Source organism: Rattus rattus, chromosome 2 (genome assembly GCF_011064425.1).
Source record: "Rattus rattus isolate New Zealand chromosome 2, Rrattus_CSIRO_v1, whole genome shotgun sequence".
Classification (NCBI taxonomy): Eukaryota; Metazoa; Chordata; class Mammalia; order Rodentia; family Muridae; genus Rattus; species Rattus rattus.
In genome coordinates this window covers 89112891-89131506 of record NC_046155.1, presented here as the reverse complement: position 1 = coordinate 89131506, position 18616 = coordinate 89112891, and the positions used below count along the sequence as shown (strand labels likewise).

The window sequence follows — 18616 nt, the reverse complement described above, 5'->3', positions numbered from 1 at the left end:
TAATAGCCTTGGCTTCTGAGAGTTGGTAAGGCTGGCCCTTTACTTTGTCCAGCACCATCATGTCTCCTTGCCTGCCTTGCCCCTCCTCTGCAGAGCTCTTTGACTGGAGCTCTATATTCTTAACGGTATCCTCATTGCTTTAGTTCCCTCCACATGTTTCATTTTCAACTTATGTCCATGACTGGGGTGTGGGGAGTGGCACCCAGGGGAATTTCTTCAAGCCCTGAACCAAAATCCACGCCGGTAGTCGGGACCTTGAACGCATCTCTCAAATCTCAGTGTGTGTGGTCTCTTCTGCTTTCTCTTCATGAGTCTGGGGGTTGCTAGATGACTCTCTAAGCTGAATGTCTAAGGGTGGGCTCCAGGTCTGTCTGACTGTCTTTCTGTCTGTCTTTCTGTCTGTCTGTGTACCCTCCACCAAGGATCCAGGCTGATAGGGCAGCAGCCATTAGAAACAAGCTTTTACAATAGGAACATGAGTGTCAACCCAACCTGGCAAGGCCACTCAGAGCTTTGGGTGACAAATCACCACTGGTCTGAGGCAGACAAGCATCACGTTGCTGGGGCAGAGGTATGTTCTGCCAACTGTCAGAAGGACTACAAAATCCAAGACAGTGTGTGACTCTGTCCAAACAAATGGTTCTGTCATGTTCACAGACATAGAGCCCAGCAACATGTGACCATCTGTGGAGGTCTGAGCCTCTCCGTGTTTCCAATATCTCAGCAAGAAAATGGGGTGTGGGAGGTCACAAAATGCTTTGCTTGAAGGATTATATAAGTGTGACAGACATAGTACAAGTCTCAGTACTCAGACTATTCCTGGCATATATTAGGGGCCCAATAAAAGCCACCACTGCTCTTATTACAACCATCACTATAAACACTAGCAAAACTAAAACCACCACCAGCATCACCAAAACTACCACCATCACCACAAACACCACCCAAACCATCACTACCACCAAAGCCACCATTATTATCACCACCATCAGCAAAACCATCACATCATCACCACAACAATCACAACCATCACTATCATCTTTAGCAAAGTAGCCAGTGATACTCCCCAGACACCTTCCTTCACAGTTGTACTAGCATAAAAGCATCGGTGTGCATGCACACAAGTAAGTTTGCACACACTGAGGGGTAGACTAAGAGCCAGCAGATTGGGTCTGCCTGTACTCACGTTGTATTTGACCTAGTGTTTTAAAACGTCATAGAAAGCTCAGAACTTCTTGACTTGTCTTTACGGGCAGGAAAGACAGATACCTCTTTCAGAAAGAGTATGTGTAAAGAGAAGAGAGACTTGGAGGGAAGCATGAAGAACATAGGACTGAGCTGGAACAGTGGAGAGACAGGGAAGGAAAGGGCCTCTCAAAGTAGAAAAGGGTGGAAGTCAAAGGCCAGGGGAGAACCTCAAAAAAATGTGCATTCCACTCAGCAAGCAGTCTCCAGGGAATTTTCTGGGAGTAGGAAGGTAAAGGGGTAAAGGTCTCATCAGAATTGTAGGAGATTCATAAGGGGTCAAAGAAAGCTTGCTCAGCTCTTCCAAGACTGGCCAGAAATGAGAGGCGAGTGAACAGGCTGGAGGTAGAACCTTCTGTATATTAAGTACAGGTGGAACCAGTCCAGTAGGCAAAGTCAAGAACACAGGAAAGAGAGACAACAGGTGGCCATATTGGGGGTGAGAAGTGAGGGGGAGCCCAGTCCTGCCTGAGGTTTAATTCTAGAGAGGAAATTGGATGACTGCTTCCCTGTGACAGGAGACAGCTCACCAACCAGTCACTGGCTGGGCTGGAGCTGAGCTCATGCACTCATCCACTCCACACTCATCCACAAGCAAAACAAACCACTGCCCACATCCTAGTCCTGGAAGGAGACAACAAACAAAGTAAAAAGGAAATTAAACAGCTTATTAGAAGGTGAGGTTCACTCTGAGGGATAATAAAGGGGAGAGAGTGTGTATCGCATTAGCAGAACAATTCAATACTAAGAAGTGACAACTGGCCAAAGCTTGCAGGTAGTGAAGTCCAGGGATAGCGCTCATCAAGATAAGCACTGCACACAAGGTGGGGGAGAGCAGATTCAAGGGCAACATGAGGGATGGAGACGGTGCCTCTCTGAAGACCTGGGGAGCAGCACAGTGGTAACACAGCAGGAATAGAGCAAGCCAAGGGACAGCATGGGGAGATAAGGACACAGAGGCCATGGAGCTAAATTAAACAGGACTCGTCCTCTTAACTGCAGAGTAAAAAAGTGAGAGACCTCTTGGGGATTTTGAGCAGGGATAGCATCCTCCAACTTACATTTTTATGTGTCGATTCTGTTGAAAGGTGGGACTCAGCAGGAAAGGGATGGGGGTCCAGCTGGAGACAACTTTTTTATATCATCTGGGTAAGATGTGGTGGAGACAGGGAAGTGGCAGCAAAGAGACTTCATTCCTGGTGCCTTTGAAGAAAGAACCATCAGCACGGTAGAGGGCTTTGTGACAGATGAAAGGTAGGTGGTATCGAGGATGCCACCATGGTGCCAACCTAATCACCTAGACTCCACTCCTGGCATATTTGAAGCACACACTGTAGGAGGCTTTGCGAAAGGTGAGGGTGTATCAAAGATGCCATTGTGGTGCCAACCGTAGCTTCTGGAGGCCCCAGACTGATCTGGGTGCAGTGATGGGTGGAGCAGCTGTTGGGGAGAGTCAAAATGAAGGGTTCACTTTGGACTTGTTGCATGTGCTGTGTCTGCTAGACACACACATGGAGATGTCAACAGCAGAAGACACATGTCTAGATGCAGGGGAAGCAGCAAGGCTGCAGATGCAGATCTGGGAACCCTCTCTGCTAGGGTCATTGAGAATCATGGGAGAAGGTGAAACCAGAGGCTGAGTATAGACAGGACCAGCACAAGGGAGCAAGAAGCTGGGCAGAGCTGTCTGGGAGCTGAGAGGGTCCTTTTCTAGAAGGACTTGACAGGCTGGGTCAAAGGTCAAAAAGAAGAGAGCTAAAGAACTTAGAGATGACGCAGTGGGTAAAGAGTTTGTCATAGAAGCACGAGGACCTGAGTTTCGGTCCACAGAAATCCACAGAGATGCCAGGTAAGACAAGTGGCCCCCTGTAATTACAGCCTCAAAAGATGGTGATGGGCAACCTCCAAGCACTGGCTAGCAAGACCAGCCATAGCTCTGAACTCTGCGTTTGAGGGCAAGATCCTGCCTTAATGAGTAAGGTGTAGAGCATCAAGAATGAGGCTAGATATTGACCTCAGGCCCCTATATGCACATATGCACACACATGTGCATGCTCGTGCACGCACGTGCACACACACACACACACACACACACACACACACACAAATGGAAACATTTGGGGATAGATTTGTTTGTTTTTTTGTTATTGTTTGGGATTTGATTTTGATTTGAAACAGGCTCTCACTACATAGCTCTGGCTGGCCTGGAACTCACTATGTTGACCAGGCTGGCCTTGAAAACTCACAGAGATCCTCTCTGTCTGCCTCCAGTGTGCTGGAATTAAAGGTGTGCACTACCATGCCTGGGTGGAAACAAGTTTTTCAGGTGACATCTCAGATGCCACACCTGAGTTTAACAACACCTTGGCAGAGGCAGTTTGAACCAAGCAATCCAGGGGCTTGTGAGCTTACAACGGATTCTGGGAGCATCTCAGCATCTTTCTCCAGATTAAATGAGATAGTGGATGTATTTATGCCTTGCACACATCAGGAGTACCCTAAGCTCTGGGGCATTTGCTGGGCTGAGAGGTGGCCCTCAGCCATGGCACAGAGGATGGAAGCTCTATCCTTGAACATCTGAGTGGACCAGCATCCTTCCCAGACACTTGGAAGAACCAGTGCCCTGGAAGGGACCATTTATTCTGCTATCTCTATAGGCCCTATTCTCTTGGCAGATGAGCCCATCTCTCCTAAGAAGCCAAAGAGTGTCCCTGAGCCCAACTCCAGAGCCATGGAAGTTGAAGCCACCTCTCCTCGGCCGTCCGAATGGACTTCAGTAAGGATCGGCCCAGGGCAGGATGGGCAGGATGTGCTGGCTGTACGGGTCCTAGTCACCAGTGAGGACAGCAGGTATGCCCAGATTGCTGAAGGATGAAGACAGCAACGAGGTGGGATGGGGCAGGCTGCGTCTGGGATCTGCTTCTCTCTCTACTGGGAACTCCTGGCCAAAGGGACTCTCTGAGCCTGTTTCCTCATCTGTTTATGGGACCCTAATAGTGGCTTGCCTCTGAAGAAGCGCTAAGACTCAATGACACATGCCAATACTGGTTGGTGCACAGCAAATCCATTAAGGCTGTATTGTACAGTCACTGTTTTCTCAGAGCAGGGAAAGGCCCTGACTCTACTATCTTCCCCCAGGAGTCCACAGCCATGCACTAAGGGCTGCGGGTGAGTGACACCTATCACAGGGAGGGGCTCTGGGGCCCTCCCATGCTAAGATGTGGTACATGGTGATAGGGAGACCAAGAAGGGCAGAGGGGAGAATACAGTTCTTATGCACCCAGTATGCGATCCACACCAACTGTGGCTATGAGAAGAGCAGCCTTCGGGCTTCTCCAGCCCCCACATACACCGAGTGCATTCGGAAAAGCAGCCAACAGTATGAGCTGGTTATTAATGCCTGGACTCTGAGTATATAACTGACTCACTCATACACCAGGTGAGGTCTTTGCTGTCAGACACCTTCACTACCTGGGTGTTTACCAGGAAACAAGGAAACATTAAACAAGAAAAATACCACATCTGTGTCAGGCACAGGAGTAATCAAGGTATGTTATAAACAGGGTTGGGATGGCTACCTTAGACCAGATGCCCAAGAAAGGTATCTGTCAGTTACTGAGTCCCACAGTGATTGAGGGCCAAGGCGTCCCCAAAGCAAGTGGGCTACTCTCTTTCTTCACATGTGGGCTGGAGCTAAATGGCATCTGAGACAGTGCTGGCCATGCTGGTCTCACCCAGATGGGTCTAGCTGAATCTAGCTGGCTGTCTGCTAGAGCAGTGGGAATGGTATACAAACAGAATGGAAGGTCAATGTAACCAGAATCTGGAAAGAGGGTGAAGGAGGGGTTATACTGGGAAGCTGTGGTGTAGTTCAGTGTTAGAGCACTTACAAAGCCTGTGCCAGACCTGGGCTCAATCCCCAGCAGGGGGGGAGGGGGAGGGAGGGAGGGAGGGAGGGAGGGAGGGAGGGAGGGAAGGAAGGCTGGTTGATTGGTTATGAAGAAGGTAAGGAATTTATATTTTATTCTTGGAACAATCGAAAGAGTTGAGTTCTAAATGACACATCATTAACAATTTTTAGATATCTGCAGCCTTGGGTGTGGAGAGCAGACACGACAGGGTAGGGGAGAGTGAAGGCAAGGTGACCTGGTGGGAGGCTGGGGGCCCCTGGAGGGGGCACAGGAGAGAGCCACAGTAATGGATTTACTGATAGGTTAAACAGAGAAAGAGAACGCCAGGCTGTCTCCCAGTCTTGACTTGAATTACTGAATGAATGGTACAGATGTTTCTAGAGGCATCTGAGGGCAAAGAAGGGATGGGTAGTGCGAAGTCTCTGTGCAGCACTCTGTGCTGGACCCACTGGGTTTGACTGGGGTGGGCCTCTAAACTGCCACTGAGTTCACAGTTGGGCATTAAGTCTACAGTTTCTGAGAAGCCCCCTTCTCTACAACTTAAAAGCCTGTACTTTTTCTTTCCTGCATGCCTGTCAACACCGCCATGCTGACTGAGGAAAGTCACGTGTCCATTCTGCGGCTTAGGAACTCGGTCCCTAGAGATGCATTTGTTTGGCCCCAGAGGCTAAGCAGCAGAGCTCTGGTTGACCTTTGTTTCAGTTGTGGGTTTCGTTTGGTTTAGGGCAGAGTCTCCTGTGGCCCAGGGTGACTTTGAACTCACTGTATAGCTAAGACTTGTTTTCGAATCTTGATGCCCCTGCCTCGACCTCCAAAGTGTTAAAATTACAGATGCATGCCACCACACTCAGTTTAGGAAGTGCAAGGACTGAGGCCAGGGCATTGTGTGTACAAGGCAGATTCTCCTCCAACTTCCCTCCATCCCCAGCCCTGGAGCCATGGCTTGGGAGGAAGGAAGGTCAGAATAGCCTTCATTAAGGTGACTCAGGAGGCCTGGGGTGGGAACTTCCTTCTGTTCTGTCCAACACTGTAGCCTGCTGGGACTGTCAAGGCCAAGTGCCCCAGCCTGGGAGCCTCCTGGAAATGTCTTCTCACACTCTGGGGGGCTGGGGTACACTGTATGACAAGACTTTTTCTGGAGAGATGCAACACACATGTCTAGTCACCCCAGGTAGGGAACCCAAAAGTCCAACTTAGTGAACCAGGAGTTTTATCGGTGCTACTTACAGGAATATGGGTGAGGGGTTACTTTAGGAGCAGAAATGACTCAAAGACAGCTCACCCCAGTGTGGGCGACAACTCACAAAGCTGGGGGCCTGGAGTATGCTGCACAGCCTGAAGGTGGCTCAGCCTGGAGAGTGTCTTTTCCAGGCACCTTTGTTGATCTGAACCTCTCCTGGGGCAGCTTGGCTGGTTTCTGCTCCTTCCCAGTAGACTGGTGTCAAGAGCCTTTTTTTTTCCAGTTGCTTCTCTCTCTCTCTCTCTCTCTCTCTCTCTCTCTCTCTCTCTCTCTCTCTCTCTGTCTGAACTGAAGGGAACTCTTAGCTTTTATTGCTTACTCTGATAAGGAGGGGTCTAGTGAATCTGATCAGATTCAGGAACTTCCTGTAGCTACTTTGAGTTATAACTTTCCTGCTTAAGGAGCTTCCTTGCAGGATGGAATATTTCAGAATTGGAGAAAACTGTCACACAAGTGTGAGATAAAAGGGTGGCAAAGGAGAGTTCTCCTGGGGGCTCTTAGGAAAGGATCTGTCTCAAGCCTCTCCCTGGCCTTTGGTTTACAATGGCGGTCATCTTCTATGTACATTTATGTCCCAGTTTCTTCTTAAAGGGCACCGGTCATAGGATTAGGGCCCACCGAAATGACCTCATTTTAACTCAGTCACCTCTTTAATGGTCCTCCCTCTAAAAGCAGTCATGTGCTGAGGAACTGAGGGTTGCCCTTTCAACATAGAAATCTAAGGGGACATAATTAAGGACATGACAGAGCTAAGTCTGGGTCCAAGCACAGAGGTAGCTGAGCTGACATCTTTGCTCCAGGCCCTGAGGACTGTCAAAGGGGCCAATGACTAGGAGGTGGGACGTGGGGGGCAGGGAGATGTCTAGAGCTTCTGAGTCACCCTCCTCTTCCTTCTTCCAGCTCTGATACAGAATCCGACTCTGGCAGCATCATAGGCCCCTGCACAGAGGCCTGTGAAGAGAGACCCCGGCTTCCAGAATCCCCAGCTCTATCACAGCCTCTAACCCGGCACATCTCCCTGCGGGAGACCCTGACCCAACCAGTTTCTCTACTACTACACCACAAGGAGCCACAAGCTATGCCTGGTGAGTAAATGGCCCACCAGGCTTCATTCAGGGACACAGAGAGGAAGCACGGACCCTCAAATCCCAGGGGATGGAATCTTTGCTAAATGAAGAAGTACACACAGGGGAGTGGTGGGGACCAGACCTGGACTCTGTCTCCAGAAGCTTCGGATTCACAAACATGTAGTAGTTCTGGGCCATCATTGGCTGTCGTAGGTAAGGAACTCCAGGTCTCCTTTGCCTGGAACAGCCACTCTGTGTCTCAGGGGCCCCTCCAGCGTCCCACAATTTCTGAAAGTAGGAGCATGGGCCTGGTTGCTATGTGACCCTAAGTGACTCAGTCTCCTAGAACCAGCTGAGCATGCACCTCTCAGGGTGGTACAGGAAATATTACTTGGGGTGTGGGGGTGGGGTGAGCTGCACCTAAATTTTATCTACAAGGAAATGAAGGTAATTTTTCTGGGCCTCCTGTACAAATGCCTCCTCTCCATGTCTAGGCTGACTTGAAAGGTAAGTAGCATGTAGCTTATTCTGCCGGGTATGCTCTAGCCAGTGAGCAATGTGGCCAGGGCTGGTGACCCTACTCACTAAGCTCAGGCCACCTATGGACCTGTCTTTAGTAGCCCAGCTCTTGGCTCAGCAATGTGTGAGCAAATCAGGATGACCTCTGACTTCCTGGGGACCCTGGCAGGGCCTGGGGAGAAACATGGCAATAGAAATCCGCTGTGAGAACTGGTGGTCAGTTTGTCCTGCACTGCCCTCTGGTGGCCAAGAGCAGAACCTCCAGCTCTTTCTCTCACCAGTGTGGGATTTCCCAGAAGACCAAGCCTGGGAAGCCCTGGGCCAAAATAAACAAACACAGAAACTTGTAGAGACATTTCCCAGCCTTGGAAACTCCGAATTTAACCTTCAATGTGAGCCTTTAAGAACTAGGAAGTGGTCACACAGTATGTGGCTAACGCCTGTAATCCTAGAGCTCAAGAGAGGATTGCCACGTGTTTGCAGCCAGACCAACCTGGGCTTCAAGAGCAAGGCCCTAGCTCAAAAACAAAAACAAAACAAAACAAACAAACAAACAAAAAAGAAACACTATCCTAATCGTAATGCTGACGGAAGGGAAGTCTCCCTGCTGTTCACCCTTTTCTCTGCTTTTCCTCGCTCCTCAAAGGGACTTTAAGCACTTCTCCCAGAAGCTGTAAATCAGAATTATGAGTTTGTCTGTATGAAAAAATAAAGCTTATAGATGCAGAATGACAATGCCAGTTTAGGAGGTAAAGACTCCTAAAGGTGGCCATGCTCTAAACAGCCAGTGTAACAAAGGAAACCCAGCGACAGTTATTCTCACTGGTGGAGCGTTAAGGCTCATCGGTTAGTAGGTGTATACTGACACAGCTTTGCTCAATGCTTGTCTGAGTTTGTGTCTCTGCTGCCGTAATAAAAATGCTGACCAAAAACAGCATGGGGAGGAAAGGGTTTATTTGGCTTATAGGTTTTCATCTATAAATGAGAGAAGGCAAGGCAGAGACTCAAGACAGGAACCTGGAGGCAGGAACACTGTTCCATGGAGGAACACTGTTTACTGGCCTTCTTCCCCTGGCTTACTCAGCTATCTTTCATATACAGCCCAGGCCTGCCTGCCTAAGGATGTTGCTGCCCACAGTGGGCTGGGCTGTCCTACATCAATTAGCAATTGAGAAATACCCCACAGGCCAATCTGATAGGCGTGGGGAGAAATTCCCTTTTTCCAGATATGTCTAGGTTTCAGTCAAGTTTGCAAAAACTCTAACCAGCACAATGCTTAACTCTGCATAAAGCTTCTGTTTGTCAAATAAATGATGTTGAGAGATGTCATGTCCTTAACAATAGCTACCCATGTCTGGTTTTTAGGCCCCTGTGCTGGCAGGGAAGGGTGTGCCAAGACCTGACTCTGTGAAGCACGGATTGGTCCTTAGAACCTAGAGAAGTTTGGTCTTGACAGTAGAATAAAGTCAACTTTATTCTGCAATGGATTACTGAGCAGATAGGAAAGTGGGTAGATCATTTGAGTGCCATCTGCCTGTTGATTCCGTCCTTAGCAGTCATGATGATGGTTGCCAGACAAGCCCTAGTGCAGATGTAACATTTCTTATATAGATGCTGCAGAATAGATACGACATGTCCCTCCTCTCCCCTCAACCCCTGCTGAATGCCCACGTGTTGCAGGCTTGGTCACTACTCTTGATGGTTAATTAAATCATGAGTGTTGCTAATTTTAGTGGATTAACTTGTCAATGAGGCCATAGCTGAGTGTGGGGCCTGGCTGGGGTAAGGAGGTCACTGTGTATCTCTCATGGCACATCTTAGCCCCACTCTATGATGCTCTGAGGTACTACAGCCAACACAGACTGAACTCTCTAAAACTCTGATGGCTAGTAAGTCTCTCCTTTAAAGTCTGCAGTGCCATTTGTCACAGTGATGTAAGCCCATCACTTTCCCAAACAGCACAGGGAAAACCTCACTAGTGGATCTCATGGAGGTCCACCAGCTAAGATGCTCACTGCGTCACTGCCTCCCGATGGATTCAGGGGAACCTGGGTAAGAGCCAGGTATTGTTTTTAAGACTCCTGATTTATATAGCTATGATCACAGCAGTGTTATCCACGACAACCCCAAGGAGAGACAAACCCTCTCTCCATCTTTCTAGGTATATTTTTTTATTTGGTTGTCTCCAGTTTTACTCCACTGTGGTTTTTTTTTCTTATAAAATAAAACATTTAATTGGGGCTGGCTTCCAATCTCAGAGGTTCAGTCCATCATCATCATCATCATCATCATCATCATCATCATCATCATCATGCCAGGAGGCCTGGCAGTGTCCAGGCAGACATGGTGCTCTGGAAGGAGCTGAATATTCTACATCTTGCTCCACAGGCAGCAGCCAGAGACCCTCTTCTACAGGCAGGAAGGAGGAGGGTCTCTTCTTCATTAGGTGAAGCTTGAGTATAGGTCCTCAAAGCCCACCCCCACAGTGATGCGCTTCCTCCAACAAGGCCATGCCTTCTAATAATGCCACTTCCCACAGGTAAAGCATATTCAAACCACCACATTCCACTCCCTGGCCCCCACAGTCTTGTTCAAACACATGAGTTTATGGGAGCCATACCTACTCATACCATGATACAAAATACATTTAGTCTGACTTCAAAGGTCCCCATAATCTATGACAGTCTCAACAATGTTAAAAGTTCAAAGTTGGTTTCACCCTTTTATAACACATGAGTAAATGTAAGAAGATAATGGCTTTGATAGTCCTTCTCCCATCAGGACATTTTACCATAGCTTAACAAGAAAGTTCCAGGACCGCCTTCCATGCCCTCCAAGTTCTTCAGCCTAGAACCTTCCCAAGATGAGGATGTGAAGCAACGTAAGCCCTTGCATCACAGAAACTAGAAAACACTCCCTCATTAAACCTTCCGTGTCTTGGTCGGCTTTCCAGTGCTGGGGTGGGGGTGGGGATGCTGAGATATACAACTTACAGGGAGGCAAGACTCTGGCATGCTGTGGCAGGATGTCAGCCTCTGGCCTCTTGGCCCAGTTGCCTTTGAGCCTGTGGTGGGGCAAATACCACAGTGGAGAAAACAGCTCACCTGATGACATCTCAGAACTGAAAAGAAAACCTGAGAGGAGCAAAGACCCTCATGTTCCTTCAACTCTCCAAGCCCCGTGACCCAGCTTCAATGCACTAGACCCCACCTCCTAAAGCACCCGCTCCTCCCCCTGCACCACAGGCTAAAGACCAAGCATTCAACACACGAGCCCTTTGAGGACACTTAAACTCCAAAACACGAGAACCCAGTTCAGTGGTTTATATAAACCTTACACAAAAGGCCTAGTCCCAAATCTCTGTGGGCTTAGAGCAAGACCAAGTGTCTGCGTTGGTAGAAGACTCTCAAGTGCTTTGATGCAGGTCTGCATGCCTGTGCTTTGGGGCATCACAGCGGGGCAGCTTCCTGGCATGCCTGAATGATGTCACTCCAGCACACGGCCAAGCGACTAAGCGGATATATCTAATTCATGAAGTGTGTGGCCAGAACCCAGTATGATTAAGGAGGGCAATCTGTCCCCAAGTTGTTCCAGACTAAACAAATCGGTATGCTTCATCTCTGAGCCATCATTTGACAGCAGTTATAGGGAGGGAAGAACATTGCTAGTGTGTAACAGTGAAATCAGATCAAAGGTATCTGGCTAAACGCCTGCCCTCTAAACCTTTCCCCAAAGCAGGTTGTGCACTGTGGGCTACAAAGCGCTCCTTGAAAATAATACAGAATAGGGCCAGAGAGATAGCTCAGAAGTTAAGAGCACTTGCTACACTGCATAGGATCCAGGTTCAGTTCCCAACACCCACATAGTGGCTCACGACTGCCTGTAACTCCACCTCCAAGGAATATGACACATCTTTTGGCCTCTGAGGGCATCGGGCATGCACATGGTACACAGACATACATACAAGCAAATACTCATACAGATTTAAAAACACAAACAAAAAACCCTACATGCAAAGTTTACTGGTACACACAGAGAGCAAGCTAGAGAGAAGCAAACCAGCCGTGCTTTGTGCTGTTTGACACTGCTCAATAAACCACTGCTGTAAAAGCTACTTGGAAATTCCTTTTGCCTGGTGTGGGTGAGCATTCTTGTAATCCCAGTACTTGGTAAGCAGAGGGAGAAGGGTTGCTACTAGCCTGGGGTCATCCTGGTCTGAACAGCAAGATACAGGCCAGCCAATGCTACACAGTGAGACCATATCAAACACTAAGGAAGAAATATAAAAAGAGAGGGGGTAGAGGAGGAGAGACAGACAGACAGACACAGACAGATGATTCTTCTACTAAAAAGTGCAGGATCCAGAAGGAGCAGAGTAAGACCCAGAGGACCAGGGTATTTTCAATGAGATTGTCTCTCCGAGTCACGTCAAATGCTGCCCATGAAGTCTCAACCAACATGACCACCTACACCTAAGCTAAGCGTGTGGCCTCAACCCGACACAAAGAACTATCGTCAACTAAGGCATGCTAAGAGTGGGAAGAACATGTGAACTGATCGTCCAATAGTACATGGTCAACCCTGAAAACACGCATATGAGTAACATACAAACAGCAGGTTATATTTAGGAGAGAGAGAGAGAGAGAGAGAGAGAGAGAGAGAGAGAGAGAGAGAATATAACAATTAATGGAAAAACTGAGGCCATGAGTTTGAAAGAGAGCATGGAAAGGAATACAGGAAGGTCCAGAGGGAAGAATGATATAATTATATTATAATATTAAATTTCAGAGAAAAATACTGCCCCTTACTTGGACCCACAGGGTAATACAGAACAAGGTAAACCCGAAGGTCTTTCTGCTTGAATTTGCTTCTGTCTTTGTCCAAGCTTTGGGCCAGATCCCTGCATGTCAACACTTCAAAGGCGTCTGTGTCAAACCAAGTGATGCCTGCCCCATCTCACCCACCCGCTGAGGCTGAAGGCATAAACAGCGATCCTGGCTTTGTCCTTAGCCTTTATAACATCCTGTTCCTGCCCCCCAAAAGAAGCTGGCAAGTTTCCAGTCACTGTCCTAACCTACACTCACCCCTTAGATCCTAGAGCAGCAGAGCAAGGCAAACAGGTCACCGTGATGAGATCACACACAGCCCACCCCCAGCAGCCATGGGGTCTGTCCTCTCAAGCTCTAAGATGCTTCTAGTCGCTGTGCAGAGCCGGAACAGAGCACTGATTAACCAGACCACAGCTGGACTTTGTCCTCTTGCCTTCTGACCTAGATCTTTGTCTATTAAACCCAGAGCTCATATCAGCTCTCCAAAGACGGGCTCCAGTGCTTGCTTTGTATATCCTTAGAGATGTTTAAAACCCTTCCCTGTGCTTTCACCATGGCGTCTGCTCACTTTCGCTGGGGCAAGCTTGACATCTGAGTAAAATACCATGTCCAGGACAAACTTAGGAAAGGATGGGTTTATTTGGGCTTACAGTTCCAGAGGGATGAGAGTCCAGCATGGCACAGAGGCATGGTGGCCAGAGCAAACAGCTGAAGAGTGCACCTCAACACATCCTAAAGCAAACAGGAAGGAGGGTGAAGCTATACATTCTCAGAGTACAGCCCGCTCTGTGACACGCTTCCTCCAACAAGGCTGCTAACTGGCGACCGAACATTCAGATACCTGGGCTATAGGTGCATGTCTCAACCCAAGCATCCCAGAACCCATGCAGTCAGGCCTCTGACCTAGGGCTCAGGTTACATTATGACCTCACTATGGCAAAAGTGTGCCTGAGTGCCCTATTACCACCAACGGGGCATCTGAGCCGCCAGTTCCACTGACCCACAGAGTTTAAAGCAGAGATCTGGAGGAGCTGAAGGACCTTGTCCTGAGTAAGGAAACCCAGGTAGTGTCTGACATGGCAGTGCTAGGGGTCAGCTTACAGGGTGGGGGATGTTTAGGTGAAGTGAGAGAAAATTCACTGGTGAGGCATTGGATCCAAAGAGTTCTGTGTTCAAACCTTCCCAGTTCATTCTCCTACATCCAGACCCCTCCCAGGGGTCTCTTTTCTCCCCCATACCTCCCAGTTCTACCTGTGAACCCACACCCCTCCTTTCTCTGTGACGGAAGCACAGGGCCCGCGCATGAGAGCCCAGCACAGAACAGGATACAGCTGGATCCCACACCTGTCCTCAGGTTCGGAGGGGCCATGCCTATGCTCAAGGCCCAGCCAGGCAGAGGGGAAACACACAAGGCCCTGCGAGAATGCTTCTGCCGGAACCAAACTTTCAGGAGTCGGTTCTCACTTTCTACTTTATTGAGGCAGGGTCTCTCCTGATGCTTCCATGCAATGCACTGCAGACCAGGGGGAAGAGGGTGCTGTGAGAGACACCACCGATCCTCCCATCTCACTGTAGGACTGCGGCCACTAGAGATGCATGCCTCTACAGCCAGACTTTTTTTTTAAGATAGTAATCTAATTACATTTCTCCTTCCCTGCCCTCCCTCCAACCCCTCCTATAGAGCCCTCCCCCCTCTCCTTCAAATCCATGGCCTCTTTTTTCATTAATTGCATACATATAAGAATTTGATTGTACAGATATATTCTAAAATATAGCCTGTTTTGTTTATGTGGTGATACTTGTATGTGTTTCCAGGCCTGACCAGTTAGCCTGGACAGCTAATTGACGTGCTCTTCCCTGAGGAGGCTCGCCCTTCCCATTCCCAGCATTTAATCTGAGTTTCAGGGATCAAACTCAGGTTACCTGCTGAACCATCCACCCAGCCTCCTGTATAATTATTTGATGAAGAATGTATGAATGAGTGAGTGAATAAATGAATGAATGAATGAATGAATGAATGAATGAATGAATGATGAAGGGATGAGACGTACACTATGATAACAAGTGTCTCAGTCCACACTAAGCGTTTGCCTGCTAACTTGGTGAGTAAGCCACGGGAGACAAATTCCTCTCCTACACAATTAATAGTCTCTTACTCCCTCCCATCTTCTCTGCCCCATTCTGCTTTCCACCACAGGTCTGCAGCGGGCCCACAGCCTCCAGTCTCCAAGCAAATACCAGAACTGGAGGAGAAAATTCCAGTCCAGTGAGTCATGGGCAGCGGGGAGGGGTGGGGTAAGGGCAGTGGCGCTCATTCCTTACATGGTGTCTTCTCTGGCCTAGCCTGGGATCTGAGGGCAAGAGAACCTGTAAGCTTGATTTGATTTCCACTGCTGACTGGAGTCTCTGCCAAGGGATTTGGGACCTCTCCATCTCTCTCTCTAACCTGAAATCCCAGTACCTTAGGATTCTATTATTTCACCGGACCAGAGCCGTAGCAGACATGAGCTCCAAGCTTGAAATGAGAAAGGGGAAATTGAGAGCTAGGTGCTTGGTTATGTCCCAAGAACTGGACTAGATCCTTCCGCCTTTTGGTTCTATGTCATTGTGACCAAGGCAAGAAGATAGCAGTTTGCATTAGAATATGAATGTAAACACATGAGTGTGCTCAGAGAGAGAGAGAGAGAGACAGAGACAGAGACAGAGAGACAAAGAGACAGAGAGACACAAAGACAGAGAGACAGAGAGAGACAGAAACAGAGAGGGAGAAAGAGAGACACAGTGAGAGACAGAGAGAGAGAAAGAGAGACAGAGACAGAGACAGAGAGACTGAGAGACAGAGACAGACAGAGAGACAGATGGAGAGAGAGAGAGAGAGAGACAGAGAGACAGAGACAGACAGAGAGACAGAGTCTTTCTTCTCCAGATCTTGGCCTGGGTGAGTTTCAAAGCCCCCACAAGAGTTATGGTGACCATGCACACACAGTCACACAGCAAACAGAATTCTTCCAGAACCCTTGAGTGAGACGCTGAGGCTCCATCCTGCTCTGAGCCCATCACCCCCTTCTGCCTCCCCTAGTCCGCAAGTTCCCTCTCAAACCTGACCCAACATGGCCTTGGGCTTCTGCCCTCCCTCCCTCTGGTTCTCTCTCCTTCTGAGTCAGCATGATTCCTGGCCAGTGAGTCATTTCCCACCATCCCCCAGACTCACCACCTCTCCTGTGTCTCCCTGGGCTAAGGGCCACCTTTGGAGCTAGAGCAGGCCTGCACACCTGGGAACAAGCTGAGATGACACCTGAGTCACCCGAGCGACCCTGGGTGGCTGGCGAACGTGAGAGGACAAAGGGAACTAAGGTCTCCGAGCACTAGGGTCCCTCTCCGGCCAGTCTTCCTGGGTGCTGAGGCCATCCCAACGGTCCTGAGCATCACCAGTGTCAGGGGGCTCAGTCTGTCCTCAGCCAGTTCCCAGCATGGGGTGAAGTAGGAGGTTGGCAAACAGCGGGGACAGGGGTTCCAGAAAAACAACCGACTTCTAGTACTCAGCGGTGGGCTTGGGGCCACACCTGGAGAACATAGGGTGTGAACCTTAACAATAATGCTAGATGCAGACAGGGCTGAGCCTGTTGTTTCTGTGGGCTAGCAAGGTCTGGTCCAAAGGAGTTCTTGTTTATGTGTGAGAGGGAGGAAGAAAGGGAGGGAGAAAGGGAGGGAGAAAGGGAGGAAGTTTGGAAACTGGTTGGATTAGGCCCAGGGAAACAGCATATGGGTTCAGGCTTGCAGGATGCTGCCCCTAGAGGGCGCTCCAAGACTTAGGAAGCGCAGTACCTAGAATCCCAATCATGTCAACCCCGAAAGGCAAGAACCCCTATGCCCGAGAAGGTTTATCAGTCAATAGGATATAGAACATAGGCATACCTTCTAATTGAGCATGCTTAGAGTGAACGTCACCAACGGGAAAAGGCCACCATTGCCAAAAAAAAAAAAAAGGAGATCACACAAGAATTGCCTCAGGGGGCACTTTGGCACAAAGAGCCAGCAGCACTCAGATCCTATGCCCTACAGAGGACAGAGCAGCCTGGCTGAGCCATCTCAGAGTTCCCCAGCAAGCATGGGAGAAGAGGATAGAGGTAGACGAGTTCCCAAGCCAAGAATTAGAGAAACCCTGGCTGCGGTGGGTGTCCCATTGCCTCTGAAGCAGACCAAGGTTCTAGCAGGATCTGCCAGATAGTTTGTGTGCAAGAGGGAAACGGATGTGGTCTGCAGGATGGTGGGCACTTTTGGGAAGGACACTGGAAGTGAGTGAGTTGCTTGTGTGAATGAACTGGAGTCCTGGGGGTCCCTCTCCCATCTTTTAGAGGAGCTTGCAGACAACACCAGGCTCACAGGAGAGATTTTGCATCTCTCAGGTCCTTGATGGTCTCTTTCTCCTCTGGAGTCCTGTCTGGCCCTTGGGCAATGCCTCATTTGCCAAGCCCTCCACAAGCTCTGACTTTAAGATAATGTACAAGGACCTTGGGACCAGAGGCCTCACAGCAAAGGTGGAACCTGGGCTAAGGGGAAGGAGAGGAGAGTGGCTTCTGCACCACGATCTTATAGATCCCAAGACTTTTCTGTCTGGCTCAAGGTGTCCCTGACTCTGTGTCACAAGGTCCCCTGTGACTCCTCAGGAACAAAGGGACAGTTTGTGGAGCTGAGAGGACTTTGGAGGCTACTTAAGGAGCCTGATTCAGCGGATGGCAGGGAGAGGAGATTGAGGGGGCGAGAAAGAGGGGGAGAAGGAATTTGGCAGGAATTTAATAACTGGAGGCAGGAAGCAAGACAACGGCTCAGTCACAAGTTTTGCCTTTTTAGGCTAGACCCATTATGTTGTGGGCTGGGATGGGGTGTGGGTAATGGGCTGGAGGCCAGCGCCTCCCCTGTGTCAGTTCCTGGCAGCTGATGGCCTTTCTCCCAGGGTCTCCCTCTTACACACCTCCACAGCAGCCACGTTCCCTGGTTATCTTTTCCCTCAGAAACATTCTGGGACAAGGGTGGGGTACCCTATGGCTACAGCAGCCATCTTTTCAGAGCCCACGCCTGGTATGCGCTACCCAACATGTTAATCTCTGTGTGAAAAGAGAAAAAAGCACACTGAAGTCCACCAATGCCTCCCCTGACCCCCAAAAGATGTAGGAAACTCTTTCTAAGTGGAGGTGACTTAGGCTTGGCTTTTCTTTTAGATCTGTGTCCCCAGAGATCCCTGACCCTGTGCCATTAAAGTTCCTCACATTTTCTCAGAGTAGCAAAAGCATAGTTTGAGTACCTGAGCAGGTGCCTGTCTCTCAGCCTAGAGCTTTGAGGGAAACTGAGGCCCGGGAATTGTGTTGAAGTAAGAGACGAGCTGGAACCTGTTGGTTGGACACACCATAGGGAAATCTGAATGGGCCACCTGAGCCAGGCAAGGCAGGGAGTTGGGGTACTGCGCGAGAGAATAATCTAGTGAGACACACAGTCCCAGGATGTACCTAAGGAATGTCGGTCACAAAGGCTTGTCATAGCCTGAGGATGAAGCACCGAGTATATGAAAGGCTGTGCTTTTTCTGAATCCAGATAATACAAGTTATCTGAAAAGCTCTATCCTGGAGATAAAATATTTGCTCTTGCAGATTTAAAGAGGTTGCCAAGTTGGAAGAGAAGAGAGACAGGAAGTGTCAGTGTACGTGGGCCTAAATGACCTCCCGGATGTACTGTCAGAATCCTGCCCTTACAGGACAAGATGACTTCAGCTGCCCATAGTTCAGAATTGCACTCCTCCCTAGAGGCCAG

At 49.1% G+C, this 18616-nt stretch overlaps 2 protein-coding genes across 8 annotated transcripts in view; both read left to right on the top strand.

Annotated features, from left to right (window-relative positions):
* Nucleotides 1–7504, top strand: part of Mical2 (microtubule associated monooxygenase, calponin and LIM domain containing 2) — a 138728-nt gene extending 131224 nt beyond the window's left edge. For all 6 annotated transcript variants that reach the window (XM_032892882.1, XM_032892888.1, XM_032892887.1 and 3 more), the window contains 2 exons: nucleotides 3921–4095; nucleotides 7297–7504. In XM_032892882.1, coding sequence (XP_032748773.1) covers nucleotides 3921–4095; nucleotides 7297–7489 — 368 coding nt within the window. In that variant the 3' untranslated portion in view covers nucleotides 7490–7504. The remainder of the gene's footprint in view (nucleotides 1–3920; nucleotides 4096–7296) is intronic.
* Nucleotides 7505–14833: 7329 nt separating this feature from the next.
* Micalcl (MICAL C-terminal like) overlaps nucleotides 14834–18616 on the top strand; it is a 39178-nt gene continuing 35395 nt past the window's right edge. Inside the window, exon 1 of one of the 2 annotated variants that reach the window (XM_032892889.1) lies at nucleotides 14834–15077. The gene's annotated coding sequence lies outside the window, so the exon portion shown is untranslated. The remainder of the gene's footprint in view (nucleotides 15078–18616) is intronic. The other variant, XM_032892890.1, reaches the window with a different exon arrangement.